The sequence below is a fragment of the Vanessa tameamea genome, chromosome 8 (genome assembly GCF_037043105.1).
Source record: "Vanessa tameamea isolate UH-Manoa-2023 chromosome 8, ilVanTame1 primary haplotype, whole genome shotgun sequence".
NCBI classification, from domain to species: Eukaryota; Metazoa; Arthropoda; class Insecta; order Lepidoptera; family Nymphalidae; genus Vanessa; species Vanessa tameamea.
Genome location: NC_087316.1, coordinates 3479855 through 3501342, shown reverse-complemented (window position 1 = coordinate 3501342; position 21488 = coordinate 3479855). Strand labels below are relative to the sequence as shown.

The window sequence follows — 21488 nt, the reverse complement described above, 5'->3', positions numbered from 1 at the left end:
AGGCGTGCCTTTATTTAGAGTTCCTTGATCTAACATCAAAATTGTTTGATGACATTTTAAGCGCCTAGCTCAGGACCGAATTTAGGCTCAGGTTAGGTTGGGTTACATTCCTAACCGAAGATTAAAAATTCTCGTTCTCTTTATTTATAAAATAATAGCTTCTGCCTGCGACTTCGTCCGCGTAGATTTCGGATTTGTGACCGGATTGCGTATCTCAAACGGAAATCAAAATAAGCCATAAAGAAAAAATTAAATAACATAACATAACATAAATTTTAAAATAAATAGAAGAAGATGATTTTTTTAAACTTTGCGATAATTATGAAAACTATAACAATATATAAATCATGGATGTAATGTAAATAGTTATATTATGACTTGATTTTTGATTTTGTAAAATTATTTACCGACAATTTTTTTCTATACATATAATTAAAGAGTAAATCGACCGAATCTGTAGGTGTACATTGAATATTTTTTGAAAATTCAAAGCTTATTATATTTTTATATGCTTAATAGCGGTCGCCCGCGACTCCGCCCGCGTGGATATCGGTTACCGCTGCAAAAATACTACCCGGGAAAGACACGGTCAGCAAATTGTCAAATTGATTCCCACGTCAATTCACAGACACCGACAGTAACATCGACGACGCAGTCATTATCCGCAGGCTGCATAGATTGTCTTTATGTGGATGTTAAAGTTGTTAATGATGAAAATATTGAAATGTAATTAATACTAAATTTTCACTTCTGCCGGCAGTCCCGGAGTGCAACCCGTTGTTTTAGGATAGATAGCTAAAGCGATTATTGTAGAGCTTCTCTATAAACAACATTTGATGTTAAATTATTTTCAGGTAACAAAATATACTGATGGTCGGGATCCCTGACTCGTGATAGGACAATGTAAAATTGCCAATGCGTAAAACATTATTTTCGTAAATCAATTCCTGAGTTGAATGTTTGGCCCTGGGATTTTTTTATCGTTAGTGCGAAAGAAATTTTTACTGGAAATTGGAGCCTTTTGAAGGGTATAGGCAAATCAGTAGGAATCATGGGTATTCTTGGTATATGAGCTAATTCACCAGCTGCAGGGCCGGTGATAATAATCTTCGCTACTATTAAATTATCTTTTAACTCCTTTATAAGAAGTCTCGTGTTGTATTACACATGTTGGGGGGGCTTAAATTTCCGAGAAGCATTATTGGCGTGCCAAGTTTTAACGACAGTTCATGAGGTGGTAGCTCAGCGGGGTTCAGAGAATTTAAAAATTCCTGGGGGTAGTGCACTGCGTTCTCGATGTTAGTGACGGTGTCTATGGATTTATACCACTTAACTTCACCCCGTACTTTCTGCATAATTAAATTGTTTATTTCGTTGACTGTTTCATTTCTGGGAGAAATTATTTTGATGAGGATTAATAGCATGAGTAAAATAAATGCGTTTAAATGTAGTCCAAAAAAAATTCAAGATTTTTAAATAAAAAAATGGTTGTTGTGCCTCACTCGACATAGATAGGCATAGTGTGTCGCGGACTTTTTTGTAGATATTTAAAAGATCTACAATTAATTTGAACATTTTATGATTCTATCTTTTATAGTTTAGGCAGCGTACGCAAAATAAGTAACTTTTTTGGTTGATTTTTTACACCTTGTGTCCGTAAAACCCAAACATCTTACGGAACCCTATTATTTTCCAAAATAAAATTTAGCCTATGAGATTCGTGGATAATGTAGCTTTCGAATAGAGAAATAATTTTTTATATTGGTCCAGTAGTTTTTGAGGCTATTCATTACAACCAAACAAACAAAGTTTTCCTCTTTATAATATTTTTAGTATAGAAAAATGGTAGTTTTCGAAAAATGTGATTGTGCACACAATACATACTAAATTACAAATAAAATATTCGATAAGATTCAGGGTCCACTCGCAAACTAGAAATTTGAAAATGGAATTAGTTAACAATCGGCCTCTTTATAGTGTTTACAATATAAAATATATCTTTTCGCTGATATCACTTGAAATTTACTGATAACAATCAACTTTATTATTTATTTTCTGATGACCTAAATGCGTTTCATATCTAGACGTTTTTTTTTGTAAACAAAAGTAATAATCCAATAGATTTCCATAGTAAATGCGACTGAATAGAATGTAATTACATATCACTTTTACAAGCAGTCAGCGTCTGTCGACTGAGGTATTATTTTACGTAGGTGTAAGTTTCGAAAGTGAAATTGTATAGTTTCATATGTATTATGTGCATCTGTTTAGACGAAGACAAAAAAATTAAAACATATTTTTTTATGTAGATATGTGATGTAAAGTATAGTGAAGTACCGGAATACATTTCATCGATGCTAAATCCATAACAGGGATTCAGGAAATGAATACAATACAAATTGCATATTAATAGAATGTCATCCTTAGAACAGTGGCGACGGAAGCATTAATATGTAGGTGACCTGCGGCGAAAATAATATAATACGATTGGCGTCTTTATGAAAATGCCCTTATGTCCGTTGCACAAATTGACACGCGTGCGCGTGGGAAGTACGGATGCGTTGATAGTGTGACAGAGTCAATGGACGACTCACCTCCTAACTTTCACATTTAATTGTTGATAATAATTCCAGACGAAATAATTTCTTCGAAGCAATATAATTCGTAAATGCGACCGTTTTATTGCTTTCAGCTTATAATTTACACAAGAAATATCGTCATAAAAATAGTATGTTTTATTTTAGAGTAAATTGAATACATCATGTATAAATTAATCATCACATTAATATTTATGTCTTGAACAATATAATTGGCAACAGCTCAATGCAATTCACGTTAAATGATATCATAAGATTCTAGTACTTTTCAATGGCTAAAGTGCCTTTGGAAAAATACCATAGTCGTTGCCAGAAGCATTTGATCTTAAAGTGTCAGGATTTCATTAGATATTGTTGTGCTCGCCAAGAGCACTGACCTTTTTATGTATCCTACAGACGTACGCGTCCGCATTTTATTTCGTGAATGTACTTTACTCGATTGGGGAACAGGGAAATTTAACACATGTTCCGACTAAATACGAGTGAACGGCCTCGCAGTTTATTTATTTTTTGTTCATCATTGTGAATGCACCGATGTTACCTGTATTGGAATGGTATCGGTGTAGGCGAAAACATTTAGTCTGACTTCCATTTGTGTAGTCTGATAAATGTTATCTTTTAGCTTAAACATATCTTATATACGTGTCAATGAACGAATGATTAATCATTCAGGACTTTTTAATCTGGTTGGATAACAACCAAGAATAGAATAATAACCCTATCGATACGACTACATTTTAAACGAATCGCTAATAATATTTTCTTCATTTGCGATACAATTCATGTATTTGGTGTAGCTATTTGAAATTGCAACAATAGCCATTAACTGTAAACCACTTGCTTCAATAACGAAAACCACATTACAAATGTATACCACATTGCAATGTCATATTATTTCAATAATTAAGATTAATAAAGTATCCTAATTATTTCAGAACATAATATACCATTTATACATTTGGCAAGAATCCGATCAGCAGTTTTGGTGGCAATAAATAACAAACACCCAAGCAAACAAACGTATCCATAACGTTATAGTAGGGGAGGCGAAGAGGGGATTTTTGCAGTGGCTCGAGCGTGTCAGATAAACATATAGGAAGAATCTTTGTACCCTTTAATATACTTTTATAAAGTATCAACCCTTAGTATGGGGGAGGAGAGGCCGTCAGATTAGTAAAAAAATATCGATCCTCTGAAAAACGCGAGCGCGTCAGATTAAGTAATGACAGATTAATTACATTTAGAAAAGTGTATATTTCAATAATCTGACGATATGGGCGTGGCGTTAAGAAATTAGCGAGCTCAGAAGTTGCAAAAAAAAAATGTTATCTCGAAATACTCGAGCGCGCTTCTAAATTTTTTTAAATCGAAGGAAACACCGTAGAAAACATAGAGATATAATAATCTGACGGTTTCCATGGGGCGTTTTTGTGTTTGGTAGACGCTTGACGCTTTCGCGTGTTTGTGGTGTTTTGTCTATTTAAAGTGATTAGAATGAATCATGATTATAATGGAGTCTTACATCCATTATAATCATGATTGACGTAAGTATAACGTGTGCTTTTTGTAAAAAAGAAACTGGTGAAAAAATAAAAAAAAAACTCCAGAAACGTTAAAAAAGTGTATTCATGTTTTGGAGTATCGAAAAGTGAAGCCTACTGTAAGAAAATCGAGCAACAAATGGAAAATTGGAGCCAACTTGGTTCCTTGAAAAACAACTACCTGAAGCTTATGAAGATATTGTCATAACACCTGACATTTTAGGAGATACTTCTGATTTAGGTACGTTTTATTTCATATACTATACTATCATAACAAATATAACATAATGATCATAACCATTCATGGTTACAGAACCCCGAGATGACGAAGATGTCCAGGAAATTTAAGAAGTGGTATCAACCTTCGAAGATGAATCAGCCAGTGAAGATGAGAATTAACATTTGCATTCGTATATTCTATACGGGTCTCTATTTGATTTTTTTATTAATAAATTATACCTTTTTTATATATGAATACGTATACCTTGTTTCTAGAGTTCCTTTAAATCGGTCAGAATAAGAATAATCCTTTATGTAATTGTCAGATTATTATTCAGGAAGACTCATATCAATATGAACCCCCTGCATAAAAATCTGACGCGCCGGAGTATCGGAGTAAAAAAAATAATTATTCCTATGTGCCGCATCCAAATCGTCAGAAATTTTAATACGACACTTTTGAGGGTTCTATATACATATACTATGAAAACCTGACACGCTCGAGAAACTTTTTTTTTTTTGATTTTTCAACCGCTTTTTAAAGGCAGCCTCCTCGACTTAATCGTCAGATTAATATATCGTGGTTGTCAGAAATATAAAGCGCGTTTATACTATTAATGGCTGACACGCTCGAGGACTTTTATACAGGTGATTTTTTTTTTACATTTTTAACAATGATTACCCGCTCTACTCCCCACATAAATAACAAACTTGTAATTAACTTTTTTTCTTTTTAAAACATTAACTTTCGAATTCAATAAGTTTCCATGACGCTCAAGCAACTGGAAATTTAGGATCCTGGCCTCCCCTACTATTAGAAAGATACTAGATTAATAATTATTAATTTTATGTTATGATGACCTGGCGATAAATGTTAAAAAATACGTTATGAAAAATTATAATAATAAAAATATTTAAAATAGAAACTACATAGATAAACAAAAGTGTTAATTTCGAGCGATAAAATTAGTTCGAATTGGAATATTATGTACTTTGATGTAAGCTTCATTCCATTGTCTAAGTTGTTTGTTTATCGTTCCTGCTCCTATGATCGAAATTGCCTATAGATATAACATTGTAACTTTATTAAAGTCCATTTAAAAAAAAAACAAGATTGTATCAATCAATTCCAGAATGTGAACATTTTAGTTCTTATAGACGATGAAAATTATTAACTGAGAAATGATAAACTTTATTAAAACCAAATCTCAATAATACAAGCCCATATAAAAGTATTTTCCGTGATATTTTACTTCTTTTTAAAATGGTTTATAAAGAACCATCATTTGCTTTCATCACGATAGTGTAGTTCAGCGCTACAAGTCTGGCTCTTAGGGGGTAATTGTAAGGTTAGTCATATTTAACCATAGGTTTAGTGTTATCATGTTTCCTATGAAAAAACCCATATCGATTTATTTTAATGGGTTTCTTCTATGATATGTTTAAGGTGGAAACATTTTTTACGTCGGGTTATATGTTTGCATAGAATTTGATCTACTTGTTACAAATTAATGGAAAAAATGAATAGGTTTAATAAAGTTAACTTGTCCTATTGCTGCGATAATCCTTTTTTAACGAAGAAGTAACCAAACCGTGGTGCTTAGACCACACGTTTGTTATGGATACACGTGTGGCAGACTCTAATCCGACGTAATATGCACGTTTCCTGACGAGGTTTTCTTTCACCGCCGAGCTCGTTGTGAATTAAATAAAATACCAAACAGTAAATTATTTTTAAATATTTTTTGCTGTACATTTATAATTAACTTTTTGATTCCAGACAATGCCCTCTTACGTTGATGGCTCCACTACAACGGATCATACTTGACGAAGTCCGCGTCGCATCTAAGAAACATCCCAACGAATTTGGATATAATTCTGATGAATCAGGTAATATTATCATTCATATATAAGTTTATTAATAAGATCTTCCCTTTATTATATGAAGACATGAGTGGAAGATTGTCAAAAAGTATTTTATGTGATTAATGAATGTGTTATGACTTTCTTTTTAATGCTACATGTCACCTATAGTCAAGTGTACTCCTGTATAGCTATATCATTTTAAAAAAGGAATGTAGTTCTTGAGGCGCGAAGAGAATTAAAACTACGAGGTTGATAATGAGAGCAACGTTCTTAAACGTATGTAATGCGTACATCATTTTCGAATTGTAACCCGAAAATGGTATCCTTAACATGTGTTTGTGTTTATATCTTTACATATATACAACCAATAGGCAGGTAATTCTGTATTTCTATCAAAAAGTTTGGAGACTAAAGTACAAAATTATCGAAAAAAAAACACCTACAAAATTTGTTTTCACTTCTATAATATTACATGCCAAAGTTGCCGTCTACACTTTAATGTTCTGCGAAAGTATCTTAAAAATATCTTTGTCGTTTTACGATCGCCATAACTCTGTCGTAACTTTGAAGCTAGACCGATCGATATGCGCTCACTCATACATAAAAGACGAATATTGTTACTTTGCCTACTTGACCTGACCTCCTTCAGACATTCAATGATGATCAATCATTCAGTATTATTGAAGGTCATTCGATACCCGCTACATTGTTCCATACTGGAACAATGTTGTAACCAAATTTTCAGAGATTATTTGTTTGTATATGTGTTGTATAAAGTGTATTTTTTTACATTTTTAAATAAATTTAATGTCTTTGTTAAAAGAGGCTAGGCTTTAAAAATTAGGACCGAGCTAGACTATGCTTACCTATTGATCCTAGGGTCCTTTTTACATATTGTATTCAGATTATAAAACAAAACATTTTATTAAACCAACAAAAGCGTTTACCAATTCTGGGTAATCGAAAGACGCGTCTTTTTGTTAATACGTCAAAAGTGCTGTCACTTAATTATTTTATGTGAACGTCTCTGTGTTAGGTTGTTTGATACTTAATATCATTTGAACGAATTGAATAATATAAATCAATGAATGTCGTGGAATAGAATATATGATTCCTTCGTTTTTTTATAAATATAATTAAAGATAAGAACGGCAACGCATAATAATATTAAATTTTATCCACGATAACGAGATGCTTATAAGACGCATATTCTGCCATAATTGAGAAACAATGCTTATTGTATTTATGTATATATGATATCATAATGTTGTCGTATTATCTACTGGGTTACATCATAAAACTGACCGTTAAATATTAGGACGCGCCTAATTTGACTCATCATTAATAACAGAGAACTAAAATAAGCAGATAAAATTGGGGAAACGACCTTATGCAACAGGTTATAGTAGACAAGAACATAAAATAAATAAAAAAAGAAAACCTGTTTTAAAAAGAGGACAAAAACAAACACGCTAGTACCAAGCATGTGCAAAACTTCATCTTATTAGATGGACTGTCTGAAACTCCAGTGCAAGATTTGAGGTACATATTCGCTATAAATAATAACTCGTGAAATATAAATATAAATCCGCTAAGTTTCTTTTACTAATATTTCATGAGCCTAAAGCATTTCTTTTCAAAACTCTATCCTCAGTAATTTTGACAATAAATAACTAAATATTACAATTGTAGAATGTGATAGTCCATAAGATCAAACTCGATAGTCTCCACCGAATACAATCATAATATGTCAGAAAAGTTAGCGGCATCTATATCTATACTAATATGTATTAAAAATGCGCGAGCAACTCCGTCTGTTACCTCTTAAACCGCTGAACCGATTTAGAGGAAGTTTCGTAGATAATTGAGTCCCGGTGAAGTACATAGGCTTTTTAATTCACCCCTCGAGGGGGTAAAATGGCGGCTGCTGGAGGTAAAGTTTTATAAATTTCACGCGCGTAAAGCCGCACGATGAGCTATTTGACTATAGTAATTATATCATTATAGGGATATACGTATAAAAATTGCGTACAACACTAAATCGCGTTTCAGTATTTCACGAGTGCGATACCAAGTGAATATAAAATAACTGCCTAATAAAGATTATGTCCTTAATTAAAGTACTATTACTAAATGTTCTGAAGCTAACTTCTATCTTTGTCGGTTTAAAAATTCGTATATGATTAGTTATTAACGCCTGTTCGAATGAATAACAATTCTCGTTGATGCGAGTGGGTATCGGGACCGGTTTTAATGAAGTCGAAAATAAATAAATGCGATCCGAAGGCACAACTCTTTGTGCACTATTTAAGCGTGTTGCTAAGTTCTTTCTTCGATTGATGTTTTATATTTAGAATGTAGGTCGGGTAATACAAAATAATTTACTAGTTATGTTATATATGAATGCATAATTATATTGCATATTGCAATAATTGTAGGTGGAAAGGCATACTCGATCACAGAAGGTCGCAGATTTATTAGTAATTAATTTAAACTGTAACTCGTTATATTTTAAATAAAAATAGTTTGAGAGATTAATTTAAATTTATAATTGCAATTTCAGAAGGCATTTTATTTTCTATCATAATTAATTGAGGTCTAATTTACGATGACTATTTTTAGAACATTAACTAACGTATTATACTTTCTTATTGAGAATCTAAATAAAAATGAGAAATGAGCTAATTAATTCAAACAATTTACATATTTTTATTACAATTGGAATTCGAATTTTTATCTAAAATTATTAATTTTCGAAAAACAAGTTCGAGTCAGGCTAGTAAAGGTTGACATACATACAGATTATGCGAAATACGGTATATAAAATACATGTGAAGTTACATAATATATAATTTCAATTATATGAAAACTTTTTAAGTAGATAGGTATGGTATATATACACCATTTGGCTGTTGGCAATTTCTAGTCCATGTTACTTAAACAATTATTGTTTATAATTATAGGTTTAAAAGTGGGCGTGTTAAAATCTAATATCAAACTTTTTGGCGATTTTTTTAAATTTGATATAAGCATTATGCTTTTTGCAAACTTGTAAATAATTTTTTTTTGACATAGTTAAAATTAACTGCAATGAGTGTGAGTTTAAATGATTGAAACGTTATAATTCATGTGCGTAATATTTATGATTTGGTAAATAATTACTAAAAATTTAAAATTGTTTTATGTTTTACAGAATACGTAGCCCTCCGATTAATGCAAGCAGTGACGGCACGCGTCAATGACGTGTGCATTCGATATCTGGACAATTCCCGCCTCGACACACTGCCCCCACCGCCTCCTCCAACGATGAGAGAATTTCGCACCGTCTCCTCTGCCACGAAAAATATAAGAAGAGTTATGGAGGACCGGCATGTGGAGATTGGCAATCTCGAAGCCTTGTTTGGCATTGAGGCAAGTGGTATTTTTAAGTTATAATTGCAAAAAATTGTAAATTTTTAGACGGAACAAGCTAAACCCTCGATGTCCGAAGCTTATAGTGGTCGCTTGGTGACGTGGACGTCGCATGCTCTATACTGAACTCTTGGGCTATTATCGTACACATTCCCATTAAATGTGTTACAATTAATTGAGGTTAAAAATGGCGATTTGAATAATTCCTAGGCGCCAATTTATTAACCAGCATGAATAGTACATAAAACATAAAACGAAATCTGAGGGTGCTTGGAAACTATTTTCTATTTAACTTGGTAGAGTCTACGATGGCAAGGATTTTGATGAAATGAGTTCTTAAGACATATTCTTCGTTTAATCAATTGAATTGACCCTGGGCGAAGCACGTGGACACAGAGTGTGATTGCGTGTTGTATGTGGGCAGCAGACGACGGAGCCGACGAGCTTCTACGCCGTGTACGACGGGCACGCGGGCTCGGCGGCCGCCACGTACTGCGCGGCGCACGTGCACCAGTACCTGGCGGAGAGCCCGCACTTCGCGCGCGACCTGCGCCGCGCCACCGACGACGCCTACCTGCGCACCGACGCCGAGTTCGTGAGGAAGAGCAATCAGAAGGTTTGATGTTTTCATGACAAAACTCTGACACCCATTGATTGTCTGACTGACTGCGTTGTCTGTCGATCAGTAAGTCAGTAGGACTTACACCGCAGAGTTTAATATGACAAGTCGCTCCTGTTATTTATGAAACTCAAAAAATAAAAATTAAACACATTCATCCAATATTAATAAATAAGGGACGAAAGTTTGGATGACAATAATATTAAAGCTACTGCTTATAAATGAAAGTCAGTGATGTCAAAGTTGACGAAAGTATTCATTTAAGGCGGATGATCCTTGAGAATAGGCAGTTGAGATATAATCACAGCATTTGTAATATAAAATACATTATTTTCATTATGTACGGTTGGCAGCACAATGCAATGCTAAGCGGTTTTTACTACTAACAATATTTTATGCTAGCAAGAATATACAAGTTAGAAAATTAACAATTTTTACCCTTATTCAGATAATTCTTACGAAAGTTATCGATTATCCGAAAAATCGGATAAATATTTCACAATTTGCTACACAAAATATACATCGTTTTTATACAGAATATGTAGATTTAAGAAAAGTATATATTAATAACACCCGTAACCGATCAAATCTTTTTAATTTGTGTGACTAATCAAATATTTTATATCGATCCGGATATTCCAGTTTATACATAAATTATCATTAATTTATTCCGTATTCATGCACATTTATGAAAACGTTACTACTCCAGTCTACATGTTATTAACCCTAACCTTTTAGTAATAGCGAGATTTTTATTGTATAACTAGCTGCCGGTCCCGACTTCGTTCGGGTGAATTATACCGGTCCAATCATCATCAATACGATGGTCTATTGACAATCTAATCATTTAAGATTACATAGACGTAGAAGATTTTTATATATAAAGCTAATACATATATTTTTAATTAATTATTGTTTGATGAACTGGTTTTTCTATAAATAGTGTTTAATGCTAATTAGTTTTAGCTATAATTATCAATTTGAATATTCTAGTCTGTGACATAAATTCGATTTAATTACAATAAGACGTTTATGACATACAAGAAAAACTTATGATTAAATGTAATATATTCAATTCGGGAAGGATTCTTTAAGAAATATGTTTAACAGTTTGGAAACAAAATACCAGTGGGTAACAGCTATATACTCATGCCTCGTATTTGCACACTAACATTTCATTCAAATGTTGAGTATGTTATGGAGCAGTAAAATTCATTTTGCTTCATTTTGGTAATCTGGAATCCTGTTGCAATATCTTATGCAATTGCTTCTCAAAGGAATTACAGACGTCGAGTAGCAGGCGTTATGAGTTTGTGTTTGATTCGGGTATTAATGTCGAATTCATCGATACTAAAGAAACACATTACATTAAGCAATAGAGAGAAGTTTTTTTGATTAACAATAGTTAATATTCTCCGTTTACCTACGGCCTAAAATTGATATTATGTATGCTGCCTTCCGGTGATGACGATGAGTGAGGAACACTGAACACACTCGCCAAACGTCATTCTTTACTAGTGTGCGTGTATTCAGCTTCGGCAGTTTGTCTATGGAAACAAAGAGTTCCTTTTACAAATGGCTCGTGATTGTTTCCGGATATATAACGCGCGTGTGTGTGTGCGTGGCAGCGCGCGGCGGGCGGCAGCACGGCCGTGTCGGTGTGCGTGCGCGGGCGGCGCCTGCTGGCGGCGTGGGCGGGCGACTCGCAGGCGCTGCTCGCCAAGCGCATGCGCCTCATGCAGCTCGTGCACCCGCACAAGCCCGACCGCCCGGTCAGTGTCTCCCCGGTGGATTGTTGATATTAAAATAAATTATAAATAAATCATACTTAGCTTATATTATAATGCTAGTAACAATATTTCTCATAAAAATATTTTATCATTTATAAATTTTAGATGTTTACTTCATTAAAACACTTTCCCTAGGGATGCATAAGATTATCCCCCATGTATTAAAAGGGACGTATTGTCTGAGACGTGTATGTTTCCTGAAGATTTCCTTCACCTCTATGTAGTATGAAATTTAGCAGTACTGACGAGGATTTGAGCTCGTGATCTTTGTCAAAAAAGGTCGAACTTAGCTTAAGGATTTAACCGCACCGAATGATATTATTGTGGGGTGTCCTCGTGTCGTAGAAGCGAATAGAAATTTCCTTGCACCCTAAGATCAGGCGTAATGTGGTTCATTTATATCCAAAAAATAAAATATCTAGTTTTTCCATTGATACTACATATATTATTATATTAATTTTGTTATTTTATTTTGCATAATAAAAACTAAAATACAAAAATGATTCAGTGAGAAATTATCCACGAAGTATAGTTTTAAAAACGAAATAAGTAACGGAAGCAGTGCTAAGTGGAACTCATTATTGTATTAGGACGAACGAGAACGAATAGAGTCATCGGGGGGCTCAGTGGTGTACTGGGGCACGTGGCGCGTCAACGGACAGCTGGCGGTCTCACGAGCTATTGGTGAGTCTAAATTGTTGTAATAGTAATATGAGAGCAAACCGAATAAAATTATATTGAAAATACATATTTAAAAATAGAATTCATTAAAAATAGATTAGAATTTATTAAAAATAGATTCTTTAACGCCGCTGACAGTAGAATGTCCTGGTCGAAATCGCCACGTAAGGAAAAAGCGTTATGCCTCCCTCTTACCTTATCCTCTTTTTCTCTGTTTCTTTCTACTGTATACAGTTTTATGTAAAATTATTTTAAAAAAAAATTGTTTTTTTTTTTTTTTTTAATTCAGACGTGATTTTTAATAACAATTTTGTCATTGTATCGAAAGCAACTTTGTTTTAACCGGGTGTCCCAATACTCTCGTTTGTTTATATACAAAATATCATTGACCGTTGAAAAGTTCCTTCGTCAGGGGCCAACCAGAATAGGTCATGCTTCCCATAAAAATGCATTGTCATCGGAATTTAATTAATATGTAAAAATTCAACTCTGTCTGCCAAGAGGAAATGCTTCTGATTCAATTTACAAGATTTGACCAAGACTTATTATAACTACCAAACAGATATATCAGGTTAAATAAGAGCTTGGAAAAATATATAGGTACTTAGTGAATCGCATATTTTTACCAGACGTTCCTCAAAATAATACTAAAGAGGAAATTAAATAATATGACTCGTTTTGTTTGAATCAGGAACGAAATTGAGCCATAATTTCACCTGTGCAAATTTGTCACCTCATCTGAGGAATTGCGAAATGAAAACGACCATAATCGATAGCTCTTCGTTAAGTCTGTTAAGGTCCAATAATTTTTTGTTTTCTTATTGTTGTTTTTTTAAAAATTTGGCACCTTTAATTAATTTATTAATCATCCGACAGTTATTTTTTAATCATATATATACTACTTACAAATTTAAATATTATCTGAGATAATTTACATTTGTGACATTTCTTAAGTCTGTATTCAATAAGGTGAGTCTAAAAAGGTTTACACTGTCGTGTGTTTGAAGTCTTTTTGGAATATCCGCTCGGCTAACAGACAGCTTGTGTCCACGACAGGTGCAACCTTTTTATCCAAAACGTCGGGCTACTTAATAAAAAAGTTATGTTATGCTACATACATAATATATACACTAGTATGAAGTATAATATTTTTGGACGCGATTATGCAAATATTATACACATATTATAAAATATTATATTTTAAAAGGTAAGTTTTATTACACATTTTCACGTTTTACGCAAAGGCAACTGATTCAATTTATATGGAACTTTCATATTATTGTAGTTTACAGTTTCTTGTCAGAGTGTAGAAGTTGTTAACAGTTTGCATGTTTTTGAAAAATATCTCCATATGCTGACGTAGTCGGAGCTATAGTCGGTTATATCTCCAGGCGATTTCGAATAGAACTTTGAAGAAACTGTAATAGATTATAACAAAAAAATTGAAGTCATAATAAATTCAGCGCCAACATAGAAAGAAAACGCGCAGTAAAAATCTTTTGTTTCACAAAATGTGGAAAAATACGACTAATTTAAAAGTGTAATTTATTTTAATTGTTACAAAGTATTTATCTTTATCAATATCAATAACGTATTATTCGTAAATGTTTCATATAGTTAAATATTGCCTTTCACGCTTTGCAATTCGATTCGGTAGTTTCAGAAATATGACGTGATGTTTAAATAAACACGTGAAAAAATATTCCTGCGGCTAGTTGTACAATGCATTAGGACACTACGGGTTGATGTATGTATTTGATTGGTTAAAAAATAGAAATAGTAAAACCCCTACTTAACCCGCACATAGTCGGGACGGCCAGCAATATATAAAATTTGTACGGCGTGCGTTGGTCGTAAGTTTTATGTATGAGCCTATGTTCCCCCTTAGAATGCAAATTTTTCATACCAAATTTCATGAAATTTTGATTGATCAGCAAACAGAGAGACATTTTCGCAATTATATATTAATATAATAATAGTATGCATACATGATAACATATATATCTAAAGTTAATGTCGTGCATTGAGGATCGAGGGTTAAACGATCAATATAAATGTCACAGATATTCTTAACAATTTTCCTTAATTTTTTTTTAAACCTATAGATGATTATATAGTGGATATTTAAAAAAAAAGTAGTTGCAAAGTCCCATTCTATATACATTTAAGCTTAAAATTGGTGTTAGGAGTTACTATGCCCAAGGGATCACGATTGATCCTGCGACTTTTGACATCGTTAGGCGGCCTTTATGCCATTGCGCTGTTGACGCTTATAGCATCTGACATCGTTAATCATCGAAAATATTAATATGTTTAAATGTTAATGTGGATTGTCGTTATCGTGGATAACACATAATAAAAAATATATGTTTATCAATTTCGTTCTCTATTCGTCTCTTGTGATTTAAATGTTATATGTATGTATGTATGCTAATATATTTGCGAACACTTTTCTATTGAAACACTTTGTTAGTGAAGGAATTTTTAGTATCTTTTATGTAATTTAGATTTAGTATTGTAGTTAAGTTAGTAGTTTCAAGATTGACTTTTATCCAAAACCAAAAGTCGATTTTTGTGTCTGATATATTGTTATTCGTTACATTTTTTCCTTCAAAGCCTACAGCTACGTACACAAGCCCCGCTCCCACTAATAATGACCTCTAATGTCAGGACTACATTCGAAATCGAAGTACGTTTGCATTTGTTCTTTGACATGTCAAAATGTAACTAAAGTATCGCCTCAGGGCATCCAATACGTTTAAATGGGCAATTCAATTTAACATACAGTGTACGATCAATCTGATAACGCACAATCTTCACTTAATGAAATCGTGTCGTGTGAAACACGCTTTATTATTTGCAAAATCGTATAATGGATGTCATAATCAAGTTTACATTAAAGGGTAGTCAATTGTTTTCATCAACGAATGCGTGTGCGAAGTGCGAATTGTCATAAAAGGCGGTTTAATCAGCCGTTTTATTATTATGAGCCTATAAAAAAGGGGTGGCTATCGGCTCTTATAGAATTCGCAGCTTAGAATTTCGCTCGTAGAATTTAGGTTTAAAAACGAACCATAAAAGGTTTATAATCAAAATTTGTTGAAATATGTCTGAGGTAGTATGACTACATGCCTATATCGTTCATCGTATAAGGTATGCAATAATATTATTATAATTTAACACTGGGTGTAGTTCTTAATAAACAAGTTTTTAATTTATTGGTTACATACATACATGCATAACATAAACAGCCTGTAAATTTCCCACTGCTGGGCTAAGGCCACCTCTCCCTTTGAGGAGAAGGTATGGAGCATATTCCAGCACGCTGCTCCAATGCGGGTTCGTGGAATACACATGTGGCAGAATTTCGTTGAAATTAGACACATGCAGGTTTCCTCACGATGTTTTCCTTCACCGCCGAGCACGAGATGAATTATAAATACAAATTAAGCACATGAAAATTCAGTGGTGCCTGCCTGGGTTTGAACCCGAAATCATCGGTTAAGATGCACGCGTTCTAATCACTGGGCCATCTCGGCTTTAATTTATTGGTTAATTACACAATATTTTTTCTTCTTCTTCATTTTAACCTTGTGATTTTTCATTTGACCAAGCAGCCAGTCCTTGAATCTTAAATAATGCAATCTGCAAATATCCCATTGCTCGACAAGGCCACCTTTCCTTACGAGAAGAAAGTAACCCTTAAACAATTATTTAATGTTTATCAATTTTGTTTAAAAAAAATACGCAAAACCAACTGTCAAATATTATAGATGGTATCGAATCGAAGACAATGAGATTAAGACGTAGACAATTTTACAATTTTTTACTGATTGATACATTCCTAACAATACAAATAGCAATTTATTAGACATGATCTATGGTTTAAAAAACAATTAAATGAATTCTAAAATAGCACGCCTCAGTTCTGTAATCCCTCCTCTCAGTCATTATGGTCGTGTGTCCGCCATTAAGTTGTTAGCGTTATGCTGGGGGATGAACGATAAATTGCCATATCATACTCTGCGTTGACATAACGGTGTAATTTATAAGGATTTCGTGTCTTCATTTTGTTACATTTGCAAATTACAATGTTAACACGTCGGATGTAAGGTCTGCATGATTGATTGACACAGGTTCACTACAATTTTGTTCATTATCTTATATGATATACTAGCTGAACCTGCGGCTTTATCCGCAGCGAAATTGATAAACTACAAAAATCCGTTTTACTCCTTTTAACTCGACTCTAGTTTCGTAAAATCCGGAGCGGAGTCTTAGCGGAGTCTACACACTTTAAGGAGCCTACCTGCCAAATTTCAAGTTTGTAGGTGTTATAGTTTCTAATATTTCGTGATAAATCAGTGGAATTTCGCTTATATATATAGATTTCGGGTTTTTGTTAAGTACATTTTCGTTTCGTGAATTATTGAACGATGAATGAAATTGACTCTAAAAGTATTTTGGTCATTTTCGATATTCCCTTTAATTATGGAACTCCGTACAAATTAAGAGAATATATTTGTTGGATGATTTTCTTATTATATAATTATATAAATATGAAACGAATGTATATAGACAATAAAAATAGTTTGAACAGCCCGATTTACATAGATTGTGTCTTATTTCTCACTTTATCGATACGATTTATATCGTAAGTAACTAATATATTGTCTATTCGCCAAATTTATTTATGTAGAATATTAATCACACACAATATTCTTATTATAACATTGTATATCACGAACAAAGCCCGTCTGGTATAATTTACAACTTAATCGCGGTAAGGTGCGCGCGTCGGGCGCCGCGGAGTCGCAGCCGTCCCCTGCGCTACTCCCTCGTCAGCCCGCGTCGCTGCACGAAACTATATCGATCACTTCGGACACACTGCACTCGCACAGTGCAGACATACAGCTTTAACAGCGACATATTAAAATTAAAACGCATTAATTAAAAATCATAATCGTTATATTATATATGCGAATGTCAGTTTGTTTATGTTTTCACATCATAACTATTCACCTATCGTCGTTCATCGTCGTCGGGTACTTAATACACACGCAGGCGAAGTCGCGGTCGGAAACTAGTATTTAACAAGCTTGGAAATTACTCTTGCAATTGCTACTTGGATCTGATGTTAATAAGCACGTTACGTTGTTCTGGATAACTATGTTGTTGTTACAGTTTATGTTGCGTTAATCTCGAATCAACGAAGACATTTACTTTATCAATCGAACAGAAACATGATTGTGACTAACATTTTTAAATTCAATAATTGATTATTTGTAATAATAATAATGAATATGTACAATAATCATACCTAGAAATAATCCAGTACGTCGTATGTGTAGGCTTGATTTAATAATTATTAGATATTTTCGGAATATTACAGCTACCTTCTATTCCAATGGTAGAAAAAATAAATATCAATAAACAACTTTGATTTTGAATTGACATGATATCATTGGTCGAGATCTAAAATATTTAATCTATGGTATTCATTATGGTTTTGCGAAAACATTGGTGAAATTGATAGCGGAACTTTGAAAATTAATTTTAAAGTGGACATAAGCAGTTATGGATAAGTGGTGTATTATAAATGACGAGCGACTAGCACCGGATTATCACGGATGCAATTTTTTAATAAAGAAAATGCGCTTAGCCAGGTAATATTTAATAGGTTAGGTTTATGTATTTTATAGTTTATATATTAGTATGATATGAATGGTATTTTTTTTTACATAAGGTTTATTAATATTTAAACCTTAATTATATACAAATAAGAATTTAAAACAGTTACTTTATAAATCATGACCGCGTGGGATGGAGGCAATAATGCTATCCCCATTTCCCCGTTGAACCACAATTCCGGTCCTATGGGCACAAAATGTGCCGGCCCTCCTGTCACCAGTGGAGGCAATAAGGCGAGGTGTTATACTTTTTAAGAATCATTGTTTTGATGTATTTATGTTGCTGTTTTTCATAAGGTTTAGTCTGAGTTAGCATTACATTAGTATTACAGCAGATACAGATAAGAAGTAGTTGTTTTGCATAATAATGCCAAACTATTAGCTGATAGTTGATATATTTCAACCTAAGGCTATTATTATGGTTTGGCGATGTGGTTAATTTATATACTGTGGAAGAAGTGGGAGGCATGTCCGCAAAATTCTCTACAACCTTCTAAAACACTATGGCACCTGCACCCGTGTCGCAAGTTTTGGAATCTGCTGCACACGATGGATCCGACACCCGCATGGTGAATCAATGGATTGCTAAAAGTTCATCTCTGTGTGCATTATTATGTATTTTAAATAATTTCGTATCATATACCGACCGACGACCACAACTTGGCAAGATTTATAATTGACTTTCAACGAGGCTTTCGTTCAGCAGACTGAATAAGAACTTAAAAAGAAATACTTGATTTATTTTTAATTTTTTAGGCTAGAAACAATATAACAAACATACATAGAATAATAATTTGCAGCTACAGCATTGAATTTCATTTTTTCCTAATTATTGTGTGTTTCGTATCAGATTGAGTTTGCACAAAATTATCTATGTTTAGCGATAAATACAGACACAAAACAGCTAAAATGCGTAATGTTACTTTGCATATAAATCATAAATGTCGGCGTATTAATGGAAATGTAGTGTTGACATTTTCTTCACGGCTCTGACGTTAAGGGGACGAGGCCCATTTGTCCCCTTAACATCGATACCCGTTGATTTAGCGTTCCATTGGAGATTAGGTGCTGCAGCATTTATTATATATCCCTTCTAAGTCGTTGCAATTTACCCATCCGAATTTTCTGCGTCACTAAACTGATGTGGATTTCGATGGTATAGTCTTTCATTTCATGAGTTGCGCAAATTGACTTTGAAGACCATTATTATGTCCTATTTGCTAGAACTTACATAAATATAACTGTTAAACTGTTCTACTACAATGAAGTGTTTTTTTACTGTGTTATCTATATTCTGAAAATGTTACAATTTATTTGGTCGCTGTCAAAATAATTCAGATAATACGTATTCGTATTAGATCAAACAAATCATCGGTAATTTTTTTTCACTATGCTTAATATTTAAATACTTACTCAAAATTGTCAGCGAAATCTACGACTGACTGACTGTCTACGTCCAGACATCCTCTAGGGATTGTTTACATTGCTTTTATTTTTTTCCAAAAATAATTAAGTAGCTCAGAATTTTCGGACGACAATGACATCGAGGAGGTTTTTGAAGAATGTGTTAAGTTAAAGATCATGTTAAAAAACAAAAATAGCCTTCTAATCAGCGAACTTCTGTCTAGTTAGCGAACATTTGGTTCCTCGTCCTTTATCACATAGAGCCATTTACGTCTTAAATGATTCTGACACATGAGGTGTTGTTTGAATATTAAGTCTTATGAAGTGTCATAGGCCTTATGACATCACCAGTACAACTAAGCGTCCATTCCTTTGTAGTTGCGCTTTTTATTACTTGTAACATCCTATTTGTAAGTTGCCACAAGTAATCCGCTTTTGTAATTTTTTCATGACATAAAAAAATTGGTATTAAACTTAAATGAAAAAGTAATTGGGTAGACCAAATTCATATAAGAAATTTAATTAATCGCTTCAATCATTCCAACTATTCTTGAAATTTTCATTTGATTGTCCAGGTGACGCAAACTACAAACCGTACGTAACGGCGCGGCCCGAGATAGCAGAGGTTGACTTGGATGGTGACGAAGATTTTGTGGTTGTGGCCTGCGATGGTCTCTGGGACTTCGTCAGCGAGGACGCTGTTGCATTGTCTGTTTATAACCAGATAATGAACGATCCAGGTATGTGATTATTTTATAAGTTTTCCTTTGAATGTATTACAAGGTAAATTATGGTAATGTTGGGTATTTTCAGCAAAGGTTACTATCGTGTACACAATTTGCATTTAATGTGTCATTTAAAATTTATATATTTACTAGTATTATGGTGTTTAAAAAAGAACAACTTAAACATAAGTTGTTTTTAACTGCTTTTGATATCGACTAGTTTGTAGCAATTCATAAATTCGTAAGAACTTATGAATTCATATCCTTAAAGCTGATGGGCACTTCTTCAAACAAAGTATTTCCCATCTAATAATTTTACGAATTACGTATACAGTACTGTATTATGGTATTTTATCGCCGAGGCAAGTTGCAACTCGCTCTAAACTGCCTATTCACTTATGTCATTGCTATAAATAGAAGCAACGGCTTTAGTTTCCAGATAAGAAAGTCATATCAGCTAACACTTACATAATAATATGTTTATGTTTGGAGTAAATGAACTTGCCGCTAAGTTCATGGTTCTAGACGTAATAAAGTGATATATAATAATCAGCAATTTTAACTTTTTTAGTTAATATATATGTTCGTAAGAAACTCGTACTGAAATTTAGTAGTCAGATTTTATGATATTCTATTTTACACTTAAATAAAAATAGGCTAATTTGTTATCGTGCTTACATATTATTGCCTTATGTTGAATATATGTACTTCCAATTCGCCTCATTACCCAATTGTATTTCGTGTATTTGATTCTAATAAGATGTTTGTTTGTTAAAACGATTTGGCGATACACATTTATATTGGGTCATACGTCCGCCCGTGTGACTCATACAGAATTTGCTCTGAAATGCGAGTTTGTATACCGAACTTAAAGATCTTTTATTTTACAAACTTTCTCTGACGACGTATGGAAGACAGGGGTCTGAGTATTGTGGACGTGTTAAC

At 33.4% G+C, this 21488-nt stretch overlaps 1 protein-coding gene across 2 annotated transcripts in view; it reads left to right on the top strand.

Moving 5' to 3' along the window:
• LOC113399827 (titin-like) overlaps nt 1-21488 on the top strand; it is a 77553-nt gene that overhangs the window by 3821 nt on the left and 52244 nt on the right. For both annotated transcript variants that reach the window (XM_026639072.2, XM_026639071.2), the window contains exons 2-7: nt 6138-6247; nt 9417-9634; nt 10062-10250; nt 11882-12025; nt 12634-12727; nt 20394-20558. In XM_026639072.2, coding sequence (XP_026494857.2) covers nt 6138-6247; nt 9417-9634; nt 10062-10250; nt 11882-12025; nt 12634-12727; nt 20394-20558 — 920 coding nt within the window. The remainder of the gene's footprint in view (nt 1-6137; nt 6248-9416; nt 9635-10061; nt 10251-11881; nt 12026-12633; nt 12728-20393; nt 20559-21488) is intronic.